At 35.5% G+C, this 23,150-nt stretch overlaps 3 protein-coding genes across 3 annotated transcripts; 2 read left to right on the top strand and 1 right to left on the bottom strand.

Moving 5' to 3' along the window:
* Positions 1–6,275: 6,275 nt before the first annotated feature.
* On the top strand, positions 6,276–8,556 carry LOC132611710 (protein LOW PSII ACCUMULATION 1, chloroplastic-like; the record flags this gene model as incomplete). Its single annotated transcript, XM_060326095.1, has 6 exons — positions 6,276–6,516; positions 6,644–6,798; positions 7,164–7,352; positions 7,591–7,691; positions 7,880–7,976; positions 8,211–8,556. Coding segments are annotated over 6 exons (858 nt in total), but the record flags the coding sequence as incomplete, so codon positions are not given.
* A 3,393-nt stretch (positions 8,557–11,949) lies between these two features.
* LOC132610023 (rapid alkalinization factor-like) lies at positions 11,950–12,981 on the top strand. The gene is made up of 2 exons (XM_060324277.1): positions 11,950–12,126; positions 12,533–12,981. The coding sequence occupies exons 1-2, from the start codon at positions 11,997–11,999 to the stop codon at positions 12,748–12,750; spliced, it is 348 nt and encodes a 115-aa protein (XP_060180260.1). The 5' UTR covers positions 11,950–11,996; the 3' UTR covers positions 12,751–12,981.
* A 1,073-nt stretch (positions 12,982–14,054) lies between these two features.
* On the bottom strand, positions 14,055–21,127 carry LOC132609582 (dol-P-Man:Man(5)GlcNAc(2)-PP-Dol alpha-1,3-mannosyltransferase). Its single transcript, XM_060323640.1, has 13 exons — positions 20,908–21,127; positions 20,761–20,795; positions 20,161–20,298; positions 19,049–19,117; positions 17,752–17,909; positions 17,577–17,643; positions 17,422–17,475; positions 16,892–16,980; positions 16,127–16,243; positions 15,942–16,048; positions 15,729–15,807; positions 14,800–14,856; positions 14,055–14,709 (listed from the first exon to the last, which is right to left on the bottom strand). Exons 1-13 carry the CDS (start codon positions 21,035–21,037, stop codon positions 14,529–14,531), a joined length of 1,281 nt encoding a protein of 426 aa, XP_060179623.1. The 5' UTR covers positions 21,038–21,127; the 3' UTR covers positions 14,055–14,528.
* Between the last annotated feature and the right edge of the window lie 2,023 nt (positions 21,128–23,150).

The raw sequence follows: 23,150 nt of genomic DNA, 5'->3' as shown, positions 1-23,150 counted from the left end.
CATCCTCTAAGTTCCATTAATAATGGTTAACCGACCGGACTAAAATTTAATTAGGCTAAGAATGCAAATATAATATTTTACATATTTAAGAAAATATCTTGTGGGTGTTGCTAAGGTTATAGTAAAAAAGAAAATATGAACATGTTGTTTTAAATAATATTTGTGAAAAGGATAATAGTTTGTATAAAAAGACTTTAGTTATAAATAAACCGAGGGAAGTATGGATTTGTACAACATTTTATAAATATTTGGAGAAAGTAGGTTATGCCGACTAACAAATTTAAAAGCGTTATTGTAAGATTAATATCAGTAAAGTTTAAAGTTTTTATAGAAAGACTATTAGTTCAATATAGATTATGTAAAGGTTGTTTTAACAAATACATGTTTTAAGTGTTAAAAAAAAAAACTAAAGTGAAGAAGTTATCCACAGAACTAGTTTGCCTTTTTATTTCTCAAATAAGTTAACGTTAGTGTAAAATATGTAACATTTTAAATTTCTAAGATAGTAAGAGTGAATCTTGATTCTTTTAACTCAAAATATGTAGTCATGCTATTTTGAAAATCAATTATTCTAATAAAATATTGTAGATACTATAAATGGTTTAACATAAAAAGGAGGAATGAAACCTATAAACTAATTGTTAGTTTCTCTTTTAAATTAAAGACCCATCGTACTAAAACTAACCCATTAATCCCACTAAAGTTTATTCTAGCTAAGAAAAACAAACAAGCAAAGTACTAGTTGTATAATTTAAGGGCACAAAATAAGGATCAAATAAAATTAAATGGGCTAAACTCATTTCTGAACTGCCGCGATCTGTTCACTGTTGGGCTTCGGCCCAGCAACTTTAATATATTGCTTCGGGTGGCTGATGGGGCTGACTCGAGAAAAATATCTTGTTGGGCTTTTAGCCCAACACCGAATGCGGAGGAAGAAGAGTCCTTCGGACTCGTACGCGGAGGTCATGCACACAAAAAAAAATGAAAAGGAAACGGATTAGCATATAATCAATGAATAAGACTAAACATATATAATATAAACTTAAAACAGATCAGTAGATTATGTATATACTGTGTATATTTAAGTATACTTCACGTATACACGACTCAATAAGGCATATCTGCGCACGAAATGACATATAGGTCTCACGCAATAACATACAGGACTCAGCATAGATATAACCCAGGCAAGGCATACTTGTAATTTTTGGATACCCACAATACAAGGTAAAAAAATGCTACGGTATACAACATAACAGGACTTAATCTAACTGTATTTACAATATTCAAACATGTGCTGGACTTAACCAAGTTATACTTGCAACATTCGGAATTCATGCGAATCTTAACCAAACATATTGGCATATTTGTACAGGTACTGAATCAAATAAAGCACACTGACAGCATACAAAACAAGTACTGATCTGAGGAAGGCTATAGTTGTTCATACATGGGTAAGCACATAATCAGGACAGACCCTTACGAACTCATAGAAAAGTAAACAAGTGGAAGGAAAATAAAGCAGACGATATTCCATTCAAAGAAAAGTAAACTGGTTTTAAGTGACTGATTATTTGGAAAAGGAAGAATTGTTTGAAACTTTAAATGGACAAAATCGCAATCAACTATTATCTCAAAACCAATTGTTTTTATAAAAAGATATGCTAGACTTTAAAGCAATCAACTATTATCTCAAAACCAATTGTTTTTATAAAAATTATATTCTCCCCAGAATTCAGAAAACATTTCAGAACAGCCACATCATCTCTACTGTATAAAGCAACTAAAACCAACATGGAATGAAATAATCATATAAGACCTAACGGGTTGAGCCAATCTAGACGTACCGAACAAGTTCAACTATCAAATAAGGTAGAGAACATTATTCGTCTGGTTATAATCAACATGCTAAATAACCAACTGCTCTAACACATATAATCCTATTAAGGCAAATCAACTATGTGATACAGTTTCCATATCTCGGCAAACTGACTAATGAAACACACTTCGCAAAATAGCTAATCACCACGTCGAATCGGAATCATACTAAATTAGGCGAATCTAACTACATCAATTTACGTAGAACAGAACTTAAAGGAGAGTGAGAAGGAGGATTTTTGACCTGTTTTGTGTACAGTGAAATGGGGCGTTGACGGCGTCAAATCTACTCTCTTGTTATGAACAGACCCGGATCTTGAGCCAAATGAGTTCGAATGAAAGTATTGAGGATTTTGCGAACTAAAGTTTCGTATTCTTTTTTTTTTTTGATGAATCGAATCAGATACTAAGAGTAGAGAGTAGGGATTCGTATTTTTTTTTCTTTTTTTCTTTTCGGCTGAGAGCTTAAAGATGTATTTATAGGTGGAACAAAGTGCTAGGGTTAACGATTTTTGAATTTCAAATTCGAAAAAATCCAAAAGGGTCACGGGTTGAGATTCTCACTCTCAAGAGCCGTTCGAAAGTTGTATCTCCTTGAGCTGAGTATGCTGGAGACGATAAAGTATGTTTGGATTTTATCCGGAAATGGATTTTTGCCAACTGGGGCTCGACACAAATGTTGGGGTGTCGTTTTGTCATTCAATAGCTTTCGGTTCACATGGTGTTGTTGCGTTTTCGCGGAAATGGAGAGACATGACTGTGCACGACTAAGGGGAGAGTGTATTGTAGCCCAAAATGGTGAAGGGAGAAAGAAGGGAGAGAGGAGTGTTGCACGAAAATAGCATGGTGAGAGTCTGCCATGGCTGAGGGAAAGTGGATCTTTGTTGTAAAAGGAAAGAGGTGAGGAAAAGAGAGGAAAGAAACTGTGCGGCTTCTCTTTTGTTGAAGATAGAGATTTAGGGATTTAATTAAAGTGGGCCGGGTCGGGTAGAAACGGGTGTGGGCTACTCCGGGTTTAAACAAGTGGGCTGCTGAGTTGAAAATAAATGGGCTGGTCGGGTAAATGGGGTAATGGTGAGCTGAATTAATTAGAGTATGGGCTGGTCTAAATTGGGCTTGTAAAAATGGTTTCAGATAGCTGAAATTGTTGGTATTTTCTTCTCCTAATTAGTTCCTTTTGGGCTTCATAACTAGTACAATGTATACTATGTGAAGATAATTAGTAATTCATACATAGAAAGTAGGATTTAATAAAGTATTGATTTGTAACTAATTTAACGAGTACAAAATCCGAAAATAAAATGATGACAAACCATTTTGGAATTTGTGATAAAGTAATGCTAGTAATGTTGATAGTAAAATAGTGAAAATAAAAGTAACGATATTAATAGTAGTAGAAAAATAAAATAGTAGTGAAAACAAAGTATTTAGTTCGTTAATAATTTTAGAAGCCCGAGGAAATAAATTGGAATAAAGGAGGGATAAAATTGGGTGTCAACAACGAATAAGAGATGCTGCATGTAAGTTAGCATGACCTCAGACGGTATTGGGCAACCGTGTTTTCATAAGTAGTGGTCTTGCTATCAATTGTAGTCGTTTAATAAATGACTCAGCAAGGCCATTTTGGGTATGAACATAAGCTACAAGATGATCAACATTTATCCCAACTGACAAACAATAATCATCAAAAGATTGAGACGTAAATTCTCTGGCATTATCGAGGCGTATAGCCTTAATGGGATAATTCGAAAACTGTGCCCTTAAGCGTATTATTTGTGCCAATAATTTCGCAAACGTCAGGTTGCGAGACAATAGGAGGCACGCATGAGACCATCTTGAAGATGCGTCTATTCGGACCATAAAATATCTGAATGACCCATAAGGTGGATGAATAGGTCCACATATATCCCCATATATACGCTCTAGAAAGGCAGGGAATTCAATGTCAACTTTCATTCATGATAGCTTAGCTATCAATTTACCCTGATAACAAGCGGCACATGAAAATTCACCACTTTCAAGAATCTTCAGGTTCTTAAGTGGATGCCCATTTGAATTTTCAATAATTTGTCTCATCATTATTGATCCAGGGTAACCTATTCGGTCATGTCAAAGCACAAAAGTAATTGAATCATTAAACTTCTGGTTTATGATCGAGTGTGCTTCAATTGTACTAATTTCTGCATAATACAGACCAGAAGACAAAGTTAGTAATTTCTCTAAAACATATTACTGGCCAGAGACATTATTTGTAATGGCAAGATATTAATCATTTATTTCGTTTAATCTCTCAATGTGATACCCATTACGGCAGATATCTTTGAAACTTAACAAGTTTCTTGGGGATTTAGAAGAGAATAATGCATCTTCTATAATAAGTTTCGTCTCCTTAGCCAGAAATATAGTAGCTCTTCCGGAGCCTTCAATCAATTTTGAATTTCCAGAAATTGTATTAACATTTCCCCTTTTCCTACACAAGTGAGAAAAGTATTTCTCATCTTTGAATACGGCATGCGTTGTTTCACTCTCAATCACACAAATATCTTCATGATTGGTCATTGATCCAAATAAAATTTGAGGAATTTCCATATATTCTTCAAAATGAAAGAATAGACAAAGTGAACATGAAAGTAGATATTATTATTAAACAAAGCATTACACAAACTTTATTTACATAACTATTATAGCTAATAGTAACAACATGGATGAAAATATCTAAACTATTACAGATCCATCACCGATCAGATGATCTATTTTTCCTTCAGGGAGTTCAAAGAAATTTGCCACATCTAAATGCATGGGCTCAACATTATCTTCAGAAATAAAATTTACTTTGGCATTCTTTTCTGCCTTTTTGAGGGAGGCTTTATAAAGCTCAACTAGACGCTTTAGCGTACGACAGGTACGTGACCAGTGCCCATTTCCTCCACATCGGTAGCATTTATTTTCTGAATCTTTCTTTTACACAGCTTTATGCTTTTCATCCTTCCTTTTACACTGCTGGTGGTGAAGGGTATTATTTGGTGCAAGTCGAGAATCATGATTAAAATTTCTTCCTCGACCACGACCATGACCACGACTGGGGCCACGACCTCGTCCATGCCTAGAATGGCGAAAATTTGCCTCATTCACTTCAGGGAATGGGGCAGTACCAGTAGGTCGACTTTCATGATTTTTCATTAATAATTCATTATGTTGTTCAGCTACTATAAGATATGAGATTAGATCAGAATATTTCTTAAACTTCATCTCTCGGTATTGCTGCTGCAGGAGCATACTTGAGGCAGGAAAAGTGGAGAATATTTTCTCCAGCATATCATGATCAGTGATATTTTCACCACATAATTTCAACTGAGAAATAATTTTAAACATGGCAGAATTATACGCCTCAGATGGATCCAATCAAAACGTGCTTGTGGAAGCACAACCATCTTCAGGTGGTCATATCTATATTTTAAATTATTCCACAGCATAAGAGGATATTTAACAGTGAGATATTCCATTTTCAAGCTCTCATCAAGGTGATAGCGAAGGAATATCATTGCCTTGGCACAGTCTTGATTCGTTGCCTGATTTTTATCTTTGATGGAGTCTGCCAGACCCATCGCATCAAGATGAATTTCGGCATCAAGAACCCAAGACATGTAGCTTTTGCCAGATATATCTAAGGCAACAAATTCACGTTTAGAAATATTTGCCATTAATTAAGAAAAAGAAAGTCAATACCTTCGAGGCTTTCAAAGTATTTACTTGAGATGGCAGAGGCTTGTGCTGATAACGTATTGTAAAATAAAGACTATGAAGTAAATACACCAGAGAAGTATAATAAGAGGAATTGATTGTATATATAACTTCTACAAATGAACTCCTAGTTATAGGAGGAAATAAGTGAGCAATTTTGTGGCCATAAGTGAACAACTTGGTGGCCACCAAGTTATTCATACTTGGTGGCCAGACGTGGGAAGTCAAAAGTGCTTTTTTTAAAAGAATAAAAAATGAAGTGCTTATTGTCGAAAGTTGAGGTGTTTGCCCAAGCTTTTAAAGAAAAAAAAAGTGTTTTTGAGTAAAAGTAGAAGCTATTTTTCAGAAGCTAAAAAAAAGTAGCTTTTCCTCGGAAGCACTTTGGGAATCTTAGTCAAGCACAAAATTACTGCTATAATATTGGCAAAAGTGTTTTTTAAATTGATTCGCCAAAAATGAACGGCTACTCTCCAAAAGGCACTTTTCCGAAAAACACTTCTGACAGAAAGTACTTTTCAACATAAGCAGATTTTGGAAGCTTGGCCCAACAGGGTATTAGTTTCAGTTCCTTACCACATCGATTATGTTACAGTATCTTCAGAACTTAGCAGGCTCTAGCTTTGCTTCATTGTTTCTGAATCTCATAATCTTCTATTATCTCACAGGCTAGGTTAGGAGGGGAAGACATAGGATACAGTTTCCGTAGAGACCTTAAGCTCATCAGTGAGGTACAAGCACCATTTAGGGGGGTCAGAAGATTCTTCTACGTGGCATTCATCGCTGCTGCTGGAATTTCTACATTTTTCACTATACCTAGGTTAATCCTTGCAATTCAAGGTGGAGATGGTGCTCCTGATATTGGGGCGACTGCAGGAAATGCTGCTATAAATGTCGTTGGTAAATATCGACTACCTTTGATTATGAATCATTTAGTTCAGTTCTGAAGTTCTGTAAATGATATTTGCTTAACACTTCTTAAACTGTTCGTCAAAAATGATTAAGCTCTTGAACCAGCACTCTGCAGGTATCGTTGTTTTTGTGGCTTTGTTGGTTTGGGACAACAAAAAAGAGGAACAGCTTGCACAAATATTGCGTGATGAAACACTATCAAGGCTCCCTTTGCGCCTTTCAACTAATAGGATTGTTGAACTCGTCCAGCTAAGAGACACCGTGAGGCCTGTTAGTGAGACAACTTCCCCTTTACTCATCCTGTTTTCAATTTCAAGAAGTTGAGTGGAAAACATAGTCCTTCAATTTTTCACTTAAAGAATGAGAAGTCCCGTATAACACATGTCTAGTTTACCTCCCTCGTCACATCAAGAAGAAACCTTTTTTTAATCACATTTACATTGTCGGAAGGATGATGAAGACAGAAAAGTTAGTTCCATGTTTTGCTAGGTTTGCAGCAAATACCTTTGTTTCATGAGCAAAAATATTTCCTTTTACGTATTTGTTCTCTTTTTTTTTTTTTTTTTTTTTCTATTCTGAAATACCTGACTCGAACATATGGTCTCCTCTTAGTTTGACCAGTTGCTTGTTATTAGGTTATTTTGGCTGGAAAAAAGGAGACAGTATCTCTGGCTATGAGAAATGCTGAGAGATTCCGCATGGAGCTTCTTAAACGTGGAGTCCTTCTAGTTCCTGTTATTTGGGGTGAAGGTAGGGAAACAAAAATAGAGAAGAAAGGTTTTGGTCTTTCTCAAAAGGCAGTCGCTTCCCTCCCATCCATAGAGGTAAGATTGAAGATTTTTAATAGCAATTAATGATCATTTTAAACAACATGATGCTATAGCATGCACATCAAGTTCATGATTCTGCTTTTCTCTTTGCTCAAAGAACAAAAGAATATTATTTACATGCTACTGATTATTCAAAGTCGTTTCTTGTTGCTCAAATAAGCATAAGATAATAATCTTAATGGTGCATGTATCTCGTTAAGGTTTTCTTATTTTTCTCCCATTGCTACTGCAGGAAGATTTTGACCAAAGAACTCAGTCAGTAATTGCAAAAGCAAAATTGAAGTCAGAGATCCGGTTCAAAGCAGAGGTTGTTTCACCTGCAGAGTGGGAAAGGTATCAACCTGTTCCTAATACACTTGAAACTACTCACCACATTATCTTTATGGGCATTTATGTTTGTGCCATATTTATCTTAAGGACATCTAGTCGCACAGTTTGATCGACTGATTTTTTTTCCTTGTGCACATACTGGAAGGCTCATTGCTTATTGAGATGTATTGTTCAACCTCAATCTGTTTCAGGTGGATAAAGGATCAACAGAAGTCTGAAGGTGTTACTCCTGGTGAAGATGTTTACATTATACTTCGTCTAGATGGTCGTGTTCGACGGTCAGGAAAGGTCAGTGCTTGTAAAATTCTCTGTGCTGCAATTCTCTTCTCTGCTCCATTAATATGCATATGTAATTAGCATATAAATTGCTCAAGACATGACATAGATGACTGTAAAATCCACAAGTCAAGTAAGACGCCTTTGAGGTGGCGTACAAATAATCATGTTTGTGTTGCTTTATGCTTTACTTTTTTTTTTATGGGTTAATTCATTGTGGAGTTTTAATATCGACCAACTCTGCAGGGGATGCCCGACTGGGCTCAAATTCTGAAGGAGCTGCCTCCAATGGAAGCAATATTAAGCAAGCTAGAAAGATAATACAAGTTTCTCTGGTTGTGTGCTAAAAGCTTTTAACTACATGGTATATTTTTGGTCAGTCTCCTTTCTTCAAATAGATAAGGCACTAACTGATGCCTGTCGAGCTCTTGTCCGCATTACATTCCATTCTTTTACGAACATATGCTGTACTATAAATTGACCTTTGCCAAATGAATATCAGAGAAAATGAAATCTAAACAATGGAACTAAACTTATTCTTGTATGATCTATACCGTCAATATTGATATAGTTATTCATCTATTGTTAAAGCCAGAGGTGGATCCATGATTTTAATTCAATCTACACGAATTACCACTGTACTCCTCACTATATCATGACAGTGAATCTGAACTTAGCGAATGTATATTTTGGGTTAAAAAATCAATATGATATGTAGTTTCAGTAGTACTTTTGTCATACAAGCAGCGCGTAGCTACGTATGCCAAAGGATGGTCAGTTGAACAACCTTAGCTGGAGAATTATACTACATGTATAGGTAAGAGAGTCTTGGTTTTTATTTCCTTGTTAAATGTTGGGACAATCAATTGAACAAAGAAGAAAAACAAGAGAAGCAATTCTAAGGAGTCGGGGAAGTAATTTCTGCTATGGTAGTTGACTTCTTTGAGAAATATTATTATTTTCTTGCAGACGTTCAAACTGAGCTTTGGTTCATTATTTGATAATGGATCGATCTGTTTTTAATATTAACTAAGTCTTTGTTTTAATCAAAACGAGAAAAAAAAGAGTATTTTAGCTGGAATGGTTCCAACAAGAAGATATTCTAAACCTACTTCAATAAAAAATAATAACTCTGCCGGGGAGACTTCTGCATCAAACGATAAGTTGAAGGAACCAAGATCATTGCAGATTTTATTATTCCTCAGAAAATTTGCGTCCCTACTTTGCCTGCACGGTCACTCTGCTTGATGCATTTTTTAAAAACTTTTGTACTCAAAATTTGAGCAATTATTATTGGATTATGAAAATTTTATCAATGTCTACTTTATAAAATAATTAACACAATACTCTAGTTGTAGTTAAAACCTCCAGGATGATTGACTTCTATGTGATGATTTACTATTGTACAAGGCACCTAGAAATATTTTCTTTTTAAGTACTTCCCGTTTGACTCTGTCCTAAAGAGACTCTGGCATCAATTTCTTATTTTTGCTTGAACTAATATTTCACATATTTTAAACCTACACAAAGAGGTACTATTAATCACAACATTATTTAAAACATGTTTAAAGCCGGTCTGAGAAGAAAATTGTTGACTCCGTAAACAATATAGTGTCATATAATGACAGTTAAAACTAATAGGAAAAAGGTTAATTTGCCCTAGAACTGTCAGAAATTGAGCAACTTTGTCCTCCGTTAGATATTAGGTTTAAATTTACTCCCACTATTAGGGTAAAGTTTCATTTTTTGCCTCGACTCTTGATGGAGCTCCAAACTGAAAATAGTTTTAAATCATAATCAAAAGTTGAGGGGTTATTTTGGACATTTCTTCTCGAAGAATTTGGATATGCAGTGTAAAGTCTACCCATGTCGCGCTGGAGCCAGGGGTTGAGTTACAATCTTGGGAATGAGTTCGGACTAACCCAGTAGCTTTAGCGTAGACTCTGTATTTATAGTAGAAAATTTATTAAAGATTTTTTAATTACGAACTGTAGTATCTAAAACAAGTAATGGGTTCAGTCAAGTTTAAAATCATAAACTTCAAATTTTAGATTTGCTTCTGCCTGAGTTCCGTTAATAGTAATGGCAGATATGAGATAATTTGCTAACGATATCTGCATAAATAAACCAAAAAACTCTTGTAGAAGAAGACGATTAGATGACAAGTAGACACGAGTAGATTGTTATAATAATATAGAAAGATTGACATCATTTTCTTTGGTAGGTTTTGAAAGGTTCATCTGTTTGAGGATATGACTAAACTTTCCAACTGCAATGAGGACGCGTTTGAACTGGTAAAAAGGAAATGCATTAGGAAAGAAGGTTCGTTTGAATATATACACAATGTCTCATTATCATATCCTTACGTCAATTGAAATATTATTTCTTCTCCAACCACAATCCTTGATTTGGTTTAATTCGAATATCATTATTATGATTGAGTCTAAGATTAGGACAACTAAACTGTTGTACTAAATCAACATGACCATAATATAATCTCTGCTTTCCCCGAAATACCCTTTTTTTATTTTTCAAATTATAATCGAAATAACTTTAGATACAAAAAAATTGTTCACATTCAACGTGTATGCTAAATCGCATAAATATACCATGGTTATGGATAAATAGGAATGAGAATACACATTATTTAACTAGTGTTTAATTGATAAATATTTGCGCAAAAAGTATACACGATTTCTTTCATTTGCCGAAGTCTCGATGGACAGAGTTACCTACCCTATAGTAATGTGTTAGTGAGGGCTTGGGAGGTACCAAATACTCTATGAAATAGTCGAGTGCGCACAAGTGTGAACACCACCACCATAAAAAAATTGTGCCGAAGACATGATATGTGTGAAAAAAGTGTGCAGAAGACATGTGTTCATTAGTTGGTGCAAACACTAAATGTGGATAAATGATTTCTTTCATGTACCCTTAATCCATGATTTGTTTTTGTAATTAGCAACACGTTGTTGATACAAGTGGTCCATGTGCATCCTAAAGGTGAAATTGTTTCGAGAATGTTGGGATTATAACTACGACGGTGAATCCTTTGGATCAGAACTATTAACTATTTTGTCACCACATTTCTTCGTTTTTTCCCCTTCTCCTGCTTCTGCCATTCTCAAAAACTCAAATAACCATTTTTTTCTATTTTTTTGGTACTAACCTCGAAGCAAAACGGCTTTGAGAAGCTAAGCATCAGAACTCAACCTTACACTTAAACCCTTCCCACATAATTATACCTTGCTTTTTCCCCATACTATATTCTTTTATTTCTTACTCGATGTGCGGAATTTATTTTTGCTACCAATTAATCCGAATTCGCATGCACCGCGCATAAAATTTATTAAGGGGAATGCTTCTTATAAATAGAAAATTCATTCTCAAGGCTCGAACCCCGAACCTCCTTCCACATTGTATTACTAATTCCATGTCAAAGCATGTTACACAACTTGGATATGGGGTTCAAATTTCGTCAAAAGTAATTTATTCTTCCTTCTTAATCTCCCCTTGTTACGAGCATTTCCACTCACAAAACTAATTAAAAGAAAGGAAAAAAAAAAAACGAACAAAAATAAGGGAATAGCTGAGTAAACTATTTTTTTTTGTATTCCAAAAAGAATTATCTGCCTTAGAATAAGTTGGAGGACAATCATTCAATCTTTCTAAATAAAATTACATGTGAAAAGTGAAATAACAAGTAGTATATATAAATATTTTACTTTTAAAATTTAAAATACATATAGTTAAATTTGAATACATTTATAATCTGAGAATGGCAGTTCGGTAATTACTGGCAACATGAACACTGTTTCACCAAAAAAGCCAAAAAATAGTTTAAAATGCAGTGTCCCCGATCCCGCCCTATTGTCGTTGAACCAAAACAGTGACATGGTATCACTAGTAGCAGTAGTAGTTAGAACTTACTACAAAAAAATAATCCACTTGTTAATTATTTCTATATATATATGTACTAAGAGGAAAAGAAAGATAACACGTATCAATTAGCATTAACAAATTGTAAAGACAATGGCAAAGTCCTCTTGCTCCATTTTCCTCATCTTTTCAATATTAATCGCAGCGTTGATTATCTCCGGCGATGCTACCGACTTCGACATGAACGGCTGGATTCCTATGAAATCCGCCAACAGCTGTCAAGGTTCGATCGCCAAATGGCCTGAATTTCCTACCTTATTTGAGTTCTACCTTAATTGTGTTTTACTTCAAAAAATTATTTTTTGGTAGAAAATGTTTTCTTCGTGAAAAGCTAAGACTCTACCATATTTATCATTTTCTTGGAATTTAAGTAGTTTTGGTCTTCTATAAACAGAAGATCTTTTTTTTCATACAACAATCGTTTAAAGGGTCTTGGTTATGGGGAGATTATTCTATTACAGTAATAGTTTTTATGTTTTTTCATACGTAAATCAATTGATTAAACCATATTGTTACATTATTATATCTCTTTTAATAGTATGTTTTTCTTTTGTTCCTAATGTTTATCGTCGCTAAAATTTGCAATTATTACCTTTCGCATGACGCCTTTATTGTTTCGATCCCAACAGGTTCAATAGCGGAGTGCATGGCCGCCGGTGAATTCGAAATGGATTCAGAGAGCAACAGGCGCATTTTAGCAACTACTGATTACATAAGCTATGGTGCACTGCAGAGGAACACTGTTCCGTGTTCTAGAAGAGGTGCTTCATATTATAACTGTGAGACAGGTGCTGAAGCTAATCCGTATGATCGTGGTTGCAGTGCTATTACTCGTTGCCGGAGTTAATTACGATTTATCTTGTCTTTGTTAATTAGTAAGTACTGTAATTGTTTTTGATTAATTTGCTGTTTGAATAAGTGGTAGTGTTTTGTGGTTTTTGGTTAGAATAAATCTGGTTTGAATCCTGTGTTTATATATACTACAGTAGTACTATTTTCTTTTCAGTTGCTTCTAATAAAGTGGTAGTGGTGCTCAGGATGTATTATTTCTGTTTAATACAATGTTTATTGTTACTCACTTGTTAAGTTCATGTTTGAATTGAATGCTTTTGAGTTGTCTGTCAAAATCAGATTCTAATTGGTATGATACTTTGCTTCAGCTTTTGGTTTAGAGGGAGAGATGCACGAATTATTCTCTTCTAGAAAATTAGTATAAAAATATATGTGGCAAACACTATACCCCTCTCGAAATGAATGGCACCATTAAAATTAAGCAATCAAATATTTTTTTCTTCAACTACGATTTTCCAGATACTTTTGAACTAATTAAATTTTCATAGTATATGTAGTTATAAATATAAAGGAAAAATAAAGAAACATCATTCACAATTTACACGAAATTAGATACGTTAGTTCGTCAATTGAGATGAATTTTTATGGGATTTTCTACTTCTTACCTATTCACTTCTATTTGAACCAAACCGTTTGACGAACTTCACGTAACCATCTAAAAAAATCTTCTCGTCCAACACTAGTCAACTTGTCAGCCGTTACTCAGCATCCAAGCATCGAGTCAAAGCCAAAAAAATCCGATGAATAAAAGAAAAGATCATAGAGATAGGCAAATATAGGTGGAATATTTTGATTAGTAGTTTTACACATCAAATGGTCAAAGTGTAACTGAAGAGAACAGTAAGCAGCAGAATAAGGGTTAAGCGCCACATCTGTTTGCTTTCTCGCCGATCTTTTTATGGTAGCTTACCGTCATAAATAAAAAAGGGTAGTGAAGCTGTCAGCAGAAAATTAGAAGTAATATGAGTTACCAGGAAACATAGCTTAGCAAGGAGGGGAACTTTTTTTTTTTTTTTTAAGGGTCGTCAAACTTCCCAATTTTATAGTTCGCTCAGCTTAATCAATTGAAAATAATTGATAAGCAGCAACTGTTAAAAACTAGTTTCAAATACAAAATTTAAAAGTTTTTATTCAATTGGATAAAGAAATTCATTTTACAAACCCAATTTATTCTTTTCTCAAAATTGGCGAGATTATAGCAAGCAAACACTTGCATTCATTATAACTGAAAAACTTGCTGAACATGACGAGAAAGTTGAAGAACAGAACTATTTAGCAGGATTTTCTATCCACACATGCTTTGATTAGCTTGTTTTGAAGAGATATATATGACAGTCCCACCGCAAAGAAAGATTCAGTTGCATCAAAGACTTACAACACCATGCTATAAGTATTCAAAAACTGAGCTTGCTAATGAACACACCATACACATTTAAAGTGGAAAAAAAACCTGACCTAAATATCCAATTCCAATTCAGATTTATGGAACTCCTTAATTGTTGAAATATTTCATCCGTGGGGATGATCAATGAGGGGTAGTTTGAAGAGCTTTTAATTCGAATCTAAGGTGGTTGTGACCAGCTTGCTGGCTTTGTATACTATCTAAACAATGTAAGTATTAAACTATGAATAAAAACAGAAAAACAAAAAACTCCTCAGTATAACCAAACGACGCCTCTCAGGTCAGAGCATCAGGGTTTAACACTGGCGGTCAGAGACGAGGGCAGGTAATTTCGCATAACCACTTCTCGGAGGAGAGAAAACAAGTAGTGCTCATCTGGCTTTCTTCTTAGATGTTGATTTATCAGTTGTTTTTTCTACATATGGATATTCTGGTGAACTTATCCATAGACCACCTAGTATGATTAAATGGGCACAGAGGAGGAGGACTGATGAGTAAGAGTTGGACGGAAAGACATTCCAGCAAAATTCCACAACTGCGAACAACAGTAAACTGCAGAAGAGACAATAGCTTGTTCATACCTGGAACAGGAAATACCATACAACAAAGCAAATAAAGAGGCTTGAATATCAGATAGAGTACCGTAGGAGCGTCGGAAATGGTGTTTTCCACAATAAATATGGTAAGCAATAGAAGTACCTGCAAACCAAATATAGGTCAAACACTAATAGTCTTTTCTTAATTCAATTTAAACTTTGACAGAGAATACAGGAAAACAATGAAAGAGCGAGTAATTTTCCAACTTTCCATCTGCTTGGAAAATGTAGTCGAGGTTTTTCATGCCTTGCTTTAGTGCCATGCTAGCAGGGGAGAGAGGGGGCTGATTTTGTGATATTCTCTTCCTGTAGAACTTTGTGCGTCTGTCTCACTGGAAGAGAAGTCCACAAAACAGGTGCTCAACTACTCAATGAGCAGTGGATAAATAATATATTTCTCCCTTTAAGTAAATGCTGCAGTCCTGTGAACTCATAACAAAATGTATCCCATGACGATGTCGACGCATCTGAAGTTATTACTATGACGATCTGAAACACTCTATACATTTTAGTATGTCGCACTGATTAAATTAGAAAGAAATCATTAAAATAAAATCTGATAATACATTTCAGTTAGTGTTTGGTTCCTCATAAAAGGATGTTCCTATTGAATTATGTCCTATTGAAATATGTAATGTTTATGAGCAGTTTCACCAGACCAGAGCGCAATACAAACATGAGATCATAAAAGCATGCATCTATCACAAGCTGAATATTATGTTAACTATTCCAACAATCAAACTAAATTATCATTTACTAAAGCTTTTCAAATATTTAAAGATATGAAAAGTTGCAAATTTAAATACTTTCTGTAGTTTATTTATTTTGAACAAACAATTTAATCTGCTTTTAATTCACTCCAAAAATTAGATTAGTTAACCCTTAATAACCGCATCTAGAAATTTGCTTTAAGAGGTACGAAGTATGAGATAGAATCCATGACCTAAAGAAAAAAAAATGAGCTGCAAAACTTACCAAGAGTAAAATTGGTAATGGAGGGATCGGGCACATATAATGCCAATGAAATTCCCGACAAACATTGTTGTCACAATATCTGAAAATGAAATAGACATAGACCCAATTAAGGAACCATAAATCATGCCAATTCAAGATAAAACTATTGACACTAACAAACTTGACGGCCTTTAAGTATAGAAAAACCCAAAACAGATTGGGCATGTTGCTTACGGTCAGCTTGAAGGACTTTGTTGGTTGGAGAAGGATTACTCTGAGTAACTCTAAGCTTCAACTGAATGAGTTTAGAATGCACAACAGCAAACAGTCCCCCTTCATGCCTGCAAAAGATGAAAAAGGATAAATGCAGTCCAATGGCCGCAAACTTATACCTATGTGTGTAGAGAAGAAAAAGTCACCTGCACCATCTGTAGTGAGCAAAAACCAATAGCAGACTTAGATGAGCAACTAGCAACGAGAGAGCAAAAGCTTTAGAAACAAAGATGTCTTCAGGAACAAATTTGAAGTTAACAGACCTGCAACAAAGCAGAGAGTTGCAATAAACATGTATTTTCTCAACGGATAGGAGTAAAGCATGAAATGAGCATAATGTTACAGTAGCACAGATGGTAGAAATGCAGTTCTCAACTGTCAGATTATTCTAAAAGGCATGCCGAAGACAAATTAAAATCCAAAAGGATCAGAAACTTCCTTTGAAGATCACAGTAGGCTTAGGGTGAGAAGTGGCCTATTTAAGGGAAATGGGGAAAAATAATTTTGCTGTCTGCGTCCAGTGAAATAAAATGAGCCCACTACCCACCCAAACTACGAAGGGATGAGATAGAGAACAAACTACAGTCAGCCAGCGAGTAAGACCATGCATCTCCTACATTTAGCAGACACCACCAATGTGTTGTTTAATGGCATTTCAGGGAAAATAGTGCATGAATAATACAACAATGTTGTTTTATAATGCTAACGTACGTTTATACAACAGCGTGTCAAGTTGATAGTTACGCAATCTCTTATCCCCATATATGCTATTTGTCTTGCACAGTCAAATAATTTTACCAAAATATAAATAAATCAAGAAAGAAGGAAGACAGCGACGTTAAAGTTGCATGAAGTTTTCGACATGGTGCCTCAGAGCACCAATTTTGCATGTATTGCGTTTAAGGAAGTACCAGAAGTGGATGAAAACACGACCAAGATTGAAAGCTTTTGATATATATGAAGCTGGATGCGACAGGATAAAAGGAAGCCCTATGAGAATCTGCACCAATCATCATGGTCATCGGTATACAATTTGATCAGAAAAAGCTCCATTCAACAGAATTATACTTGTCACCTGACTCACCTACGCATATGAACCACAAACTCATCAGTGGATCTCTGAGGAAAGAATACAAAAAATATTGTAACAATTAAAAAAAATGCCCAAGAGCATCAAGGATGGAACATATAGATCAAGCAAAAAGTTAAAACATCATGTGCCGTTCATGAGTAAGCAGAAGAAAGTGATGCCTTGATCCTGGAGCAAAAACAAGCCGTCCTTACTAAAATAACAGGACATGCTAAAACTATTTTTCCAAACAACGTTCACAAAGAACACAACTGCAGTAATGAAGACAATAACAAAAGTAAAGATGAGAAACATGCTGCCCGCTGAACATGATTGCATTAGGAATTAGAAAGGGAACTTGGGAAAACCCACCTGCACTAATGCAGCACCTGCTAAGGCAGACATCACTCCAACAATATCCATTGCCTGTATTTCAAGTTTCCACCATATACACAAAAGGTAACTCAGAAATGCAGTTCAATGTCCTACTGAGATTATTAATAACCTAAATTGTCCCAGTAGTATACCTTCACCATCAGCAGCAACAGAGGTGGTCCATAGAGGAGCACATTCATCTTTATAGAAACAGCTCCGCTGTACTAAAGAGAAGACCATTGATCAATCTTAACTGATGGCTTTTAATCAATGATATAAAGTGAAATCAATCCAAAAATAAAAATGTCAAAGCAAGTAAGAATATACCTGAAAATTACCAACCCTAGATGCCATTTTTGGTAAATAATTGAGACCAATGCAGCATGGAGGAGAGTAGTGGCAAAACAATCATTAAATAATCGAAGAACAAAGATAGAGTGAACTCTTTTAGACAGAGAAAGCAAGGAGAGGGCCCACCAAGGTACCTGCAGTGCAGTTTAATAGTCAACTATGTTGCCAATTACTCATAGCATATCTCAACTCCAAAGAAAAGCGGTTTGTCCATTTAAAAGATTTCCGACTTAGTACACAAAGTGGACGAATTCTGAATATTTACTGAAAGAACGTAAATAAAATGTTTTAACGAAAAAGCTAAATTAGAAAAAGAGAGAAAAATGGTAAGCAGAAGAAAGTAAGACATATTGCAGACATTTTCCTCTCACTAGAGTTGAAACTCAATCCTGATTCAGTGTGAAAAGACATTGATTCCCAAAACTTCAGTCAAGACTCCGCTTCACTGAATGATATTAATTGTGGAAATAACTTGAGCAAAAGCTATTGATCTCCTTGGCATAAGATTTGAATGATATTGATAAATGATCCAACTACAGTCATAGTTTTTTTCTTCTTCTTCTTTTTTCAGAAATACCTCCCAGGAAGGGGAGCCTTGGCGTAACTGGTAAAGTTGCTGCCATGTGACCAGGAGGTCACGGGTTTGAGCCGTGGAAACAGCCTCTTGCAGAAATGCAAGGGAAGGCTGCGTACAATAGACCCTTGTGGTCCGGCCCTTCCCCCGGACCCCGCGCATAGCGGGAGCTTAGTGCACCGGGCTGCCCTTTACCTCCCAGAAACATAATAACTTCTCGGCTTCATCATATTTTTCCTCCATAAATCCCGTTGAAGTCCAACTTTGATTTATTGTTTACCAAGATACCTCCTTTAAAAAAAGATCATCTGTGACTGCAGTAAATTCAACTTAAAGAAGATGCATTCTGTCACCAGGTCTCAAATTGATGTCTAGAAACTCATTCTCTTTTTTCCTTTTTGAAATGATAAGGTTTAATTGATACGAGCACTAAGATTTTGCTGGAGATCAGTCTATTGTGGCAAAAGTGAGAAGACACACAAAAGTACACCCCTGTCTAAAACTGTAGGGACCTAGAAACTCAATCTTTTGAAAGTGCAATTTCAATGACATGAATAAAAATAGACAGTCAACACTAACAAATTTCACCAGTGGTTCCAGTCTTACAAGAGTCACAACACAACTCTTTTCAGGAATATATTAGCTTGAAAGATTATCCACAAAACTCAGAAGAGCCACTCATATGAAGAGGACGCCTACCACATCAGTCTTCAAGTAGATGAACACGATAATTGCTAGATCCAACGTGTAGAGAAAGCCAAAAAGAATCTGCACTGACAAGGAAAGATAGAAATCAACGAAGTGGTGATCTTATATTGAAGGCCTAATAGAGTGTGGATTATCCAATGACAAGACGAATATGCCCACATTATTTCAAGAGTCACTACTAGTTGAATAAGCAAGTGCCTACAATTATTCTGTATAGTGTGAACTATTGAGAACACGCAAAACCCAGCAGAAGGTTAGTAATTTTTTTCTCATTCTAGAATCTACTTTTAGCTTCCACCATGCATATAAGCATCGAAAGTCTGTCATTGCATTTTTTTTCTGAATAGCATACAGTAGGAAAAACAACTATTTGCTTCAGATTGTCATTGTCAGGAAAAGAAACACCCCAGCAGATTGTATACTGCCCAAATTAACAGAAGCCTCAAAGAAAAGTGCATCACGATTCACAAGCATGAAGAGCTAGCTGGAGTTTCAAATATTATGAAACAGGGTTGAAGGTAAGCAAGAGTTTAGCCTGTTAAAATAATTGCTAACAAATCAGGGCCAACTCTGGAAGACACCTCCTCAGGATCTATGCCAAGAAATTTCAGGTAGATTGCAGCTGGGAGTTAGGAATTGGGTGCTGCACCAGAACTTGAGGAGAGATACAAATACAAAAGCAAGTTGCGCTGAATCCAGGAGGATATCTGAATCCTCCATATTGTTCCGCTCTACTCAAGTCCATTTCATTCCAATACTAAATAATTTGCCTTCTAACATAAATTAGGCTTTTGTAATCTCACACTTATCCCTGCACGAGTAACTAGTTAGCATTGTCTATACGGATGCTATGTTTCCATTGTTTTTATTAGTTAACTCAGAAAACACAAAGTACAACTCTCTTATTGTTGTTTCTACAATAGAGTCTTTCAATTCAAATTCAGCAGCAAAATCTAATCAAATATGAAAGGGTACAGTCAGTTAACGGCATTAGCGTGCTCTTTCAAAATCAGATTCAAGCTATCACCTTCTTATGTAAGTTTACTGGCAATCACTGAAACAATGATTATACCTCCCGGAAATGGAGAAAATAGGAAAATTACCTGAGCAGGATAGACTTGACCTCCGGTAACATATTGTATCGCAGAGTAAATATAAAGAAAGCCTGCTGGGTAAACTAGAGGCCCCGTGTCACCTTTCAAGTTACTGTAATCCCTCTCTCCTTCGAGAAAGCCAGTAACCTGTAAATAAAAAACAACCAATCAATCATAATAATATAAGCTACATATCAATCAACCACACTATAATGTATTAAGCCAATACTGGCAAATACTCCCTCTGTTCACTTTTACTTGTCACATTGCGCATCACGAGAATCAATTTGACTAATCTTCGAAGCTAAATTGAATTTCATTAATACAACATTTAAAATTTTAAATTTAGATGTTCGAAAACTATACGAAAAATACTCCTATATAAGTTGCAACTCTTTTCGTATTAATATGATGAAAAAAAATACATCTTAAAAATGTTTGGTCAAAGTAGATGCAGTTTGACTCTCGAGAAACAAAACGTGACAAGTAAAAGTGAACCAGGGAGTATTTTGTATTATTGACCAAAGTAAATTAAACTGGAATCTGTGTTGCATTACTAAACTGGAGAAACATACAGATCAAAATGTAGAAGTAAGATTGAACTCTCACCTGAGACATGTAAGCATCCCAATCAATTTTCGTATCTAAAAAAAAAAAAGAAATCAAGCAACCACTCAATTAACAAAATTTTGATTTGATCCACATATAAGAGGAAAAAAAAACAGGAAATGAAGTGTGGAAAAATTGAAACATTACATGGAACGTAAGCGATGATCAGAGCAACTAGGATTGAGTCAGCGATGAGTAATGCAATAGCAAAGGGTAATTTAGGATTTTGAATTAAATTGTTTGATTTATGTGAACTTTTGGCTGATCTGGCAGCCATGGCTGTTGGAGCATGAAAACTGTGGATTTCGGGAAAGACGACGTCTTAGGATTCGAGATTTCTTTGCCCGTTTAAAAACGCAGCGTTTCATGGTTATAAAATATAAATTGTTTTGACAACCCTTTGGACTAGGGTAAATACGACTCGACCACTTCATTTTTTGATTTTTCCTTTCGGGTCCCCACTCCCCTATTATTACTTATTGGGAGTGTTCAGACTTGAACAAATGGTGTAAGCAAAAGTCATACATAGCCCCCTAAACTTTATCACATTTTCCTCATAACTACCTAAATCGGAGGGTTATTCCTATTGACTATCTAAACTATCCTGAATTTATACCACATAAGCACATTTTGGCCTTTTTTTAATTACACTTGGGCGCGTGTATATACGCCCCGATGACGTGTACTTTAGCTCCATTTAACGCCTCCCACGTGGAAAATAAAATCCACGTGGTTTTTTTTTTAAAAAAAGGGGGTTCCTAATGTAAATGGGCCTACCACTAACCTAATTTCAATTTTTACTCTTTTCTCTCTCCCCGAGCCGTCTCTCTCTCACCGCGACATCATCGACGGTGAGCATCACCGTCGATGAAAGGTGTTTTGAGGATAATATCTTACATGTAAGTATCTTAAACCTTTGTATCTGTCTAGATTAGTTGTTAATCGTGCTCATAATGGTTGTTTAAGGTTGCTAGGGTTTTACTTTTTGAGATTAGTTTAGTTTTTTTGGTGTTTGTTTAGTATTCCGTCCCTTTCCGTTACTATATTTGTAGTGTAGTAGTCGTTTCCTGGTGGTGAGTGATATTAGAAAGTTAGTATATTCCGTCCCTTTCCGTTACTATATTTGAAGAAAGATAGGTTTTTAATTTCCAGATTTGGGGTTATGTGTTTGAGAATATTCCCTGCTCCATTTCTGTAAAATATGCCTTAAAAGTGTGCCCTTTTGGTAATTTTGCTGAAATTAAATCATTTTGTGATTTTTTTTTCAGGTTTACCTTACTAATTGACCATGGAGGAGGTCATATTTACACACATTCACTACGGTGGGACCTTTGTAGAAAATCCTGACCCTAATTACCATTCCTTTTTAGTGCCAATCATCAGGTATATCGAGAAAGACTACTTTTCCCTAATGGAATTGCTTTATTATACTAGAGAATTAGGCTATTTATCAGTTGATGGTTTTTTTTACCAAGATGCAAATACTAGAGAATTCAATGTTATTGAGTCTGACAGACATCTACTGGACCTAATAAAAGACCTAAAAAATGAGGACCCCTTTCATGTATATGTCCTTCATTCATTGGATACTTGCCTTGGCTGAAACTGATGGGCATGTTGGTCTCTTAAAGGCCCAGAAGTTTCTTCTAGTCCAACTAGGTCATCAAAAGAGGTTGGGGCTGCTGATAACTTAGATAAAGAGGGTGTTGGGGCTGCTGCTGATAACCTAGATCATGAGGGTGTTTGGTCTGCTTATGATAGCCTAGATCAGGAGGGTGTTGGGGTTACTCCTGAATTTGTATATGGGGCTGAAGCATCTAATATATCTGATTATGTGAGTAGTGATTCAGATCTAGGAGAAATACCACCAGAAGATGGGTCAGATATAGATGAGGAGTTGAGAGCTATTAGACAAGAAAGAAGAAATAAACAAATAAAGAAAAAAAAGGTTGCTGCAACTCAAGAAATTCCAGTTGGAGAGGCTGGTGGTATAGATAGAGGGTTTGAGGATATTGGGAAAAATAAGTCTAACAAATATGCTGGGAAATTGGGTGGAGATGAGGAATATATTGATAGCTCTGACTGTTGGAGTGAAGATAGTGAAGAACAGCTTGATGTAGATGTTGTAAGGGGGTAGATTTACCTTCTAGAAGGAAAAGCAAAAAAGTTAGGTATGATGAAGATTGTGAGGTGGTTGTTTTTGAGCTTGGAATGGTCTTTGATAGTGTAACACAATTTAGAAAGGCTCTAGCAGACTATGCTATAGAATATAGGAGGCAGTTGAAGGTAAGACCAAATGATAGCCATAGGGTGAGGGCTAAGTGTAAAAATACCAAGTGTAAATGGGTGTTGGCAACTAAGCTTGATAAGGAGACAGGTGATTTTAAGGT

Source organism: Lycium barbarum, chromosome 9 (assembly GCF_019175385.1).
Source record: "Lycium barbarum isolate Lr01 chromosome 9, ASM1917538v2, whole genome shotgun sequence".
NCBI lineage: Eukaryota > Viridiplantae > Streptophyta > Magnoliopsida > Solanales > Solanaceae > Lycium > Lycium barbarum.
The sequence above is the reverse complement of the archived record's forward strand: the minus strand, read 5'-3'. Positions and strand labels throughout refer to the sequence as shown.

Bases quoted from the DNA above. Each gene is read 5' to 3' on its own strand.
- LOC132610023 (XM_060324277.1), top strand. From the start codon at position 11,997: ATGGCAAAGTCCTCTTGCTCCATTTTCCTCATCTTTTCAATATTAATC. The intron at 12,127-12,532 runs GTTCGATCGCCA...CGATCCCAACAG, and splicing joins ATCCGCCAACAGCTGTCAAG to GTTCAATAGCGGAGTGCATG.
- LOC132609582 (XM_060323640.1), bottom strand. From the start codon at position 21,037: ATGGCTGCCAGATCAGCCAAAAGTTCACATAAATCAAACAATTTAATT. The intron at 20,796-20,907 runs GTAATGTTTCAA...TTTTTTTTTTAG, and splicing joins GATCATCGCTTACGTTCCAT to ATACGAAAATTGATTGGGAT. The intron at 14,857-15,728 runs GTAAGTTTTGCA...TTTGGTTTGCAG, and splicing joins CATTACCAATTTTACTCTTG to GTACTTCTATTGCTTACCAT.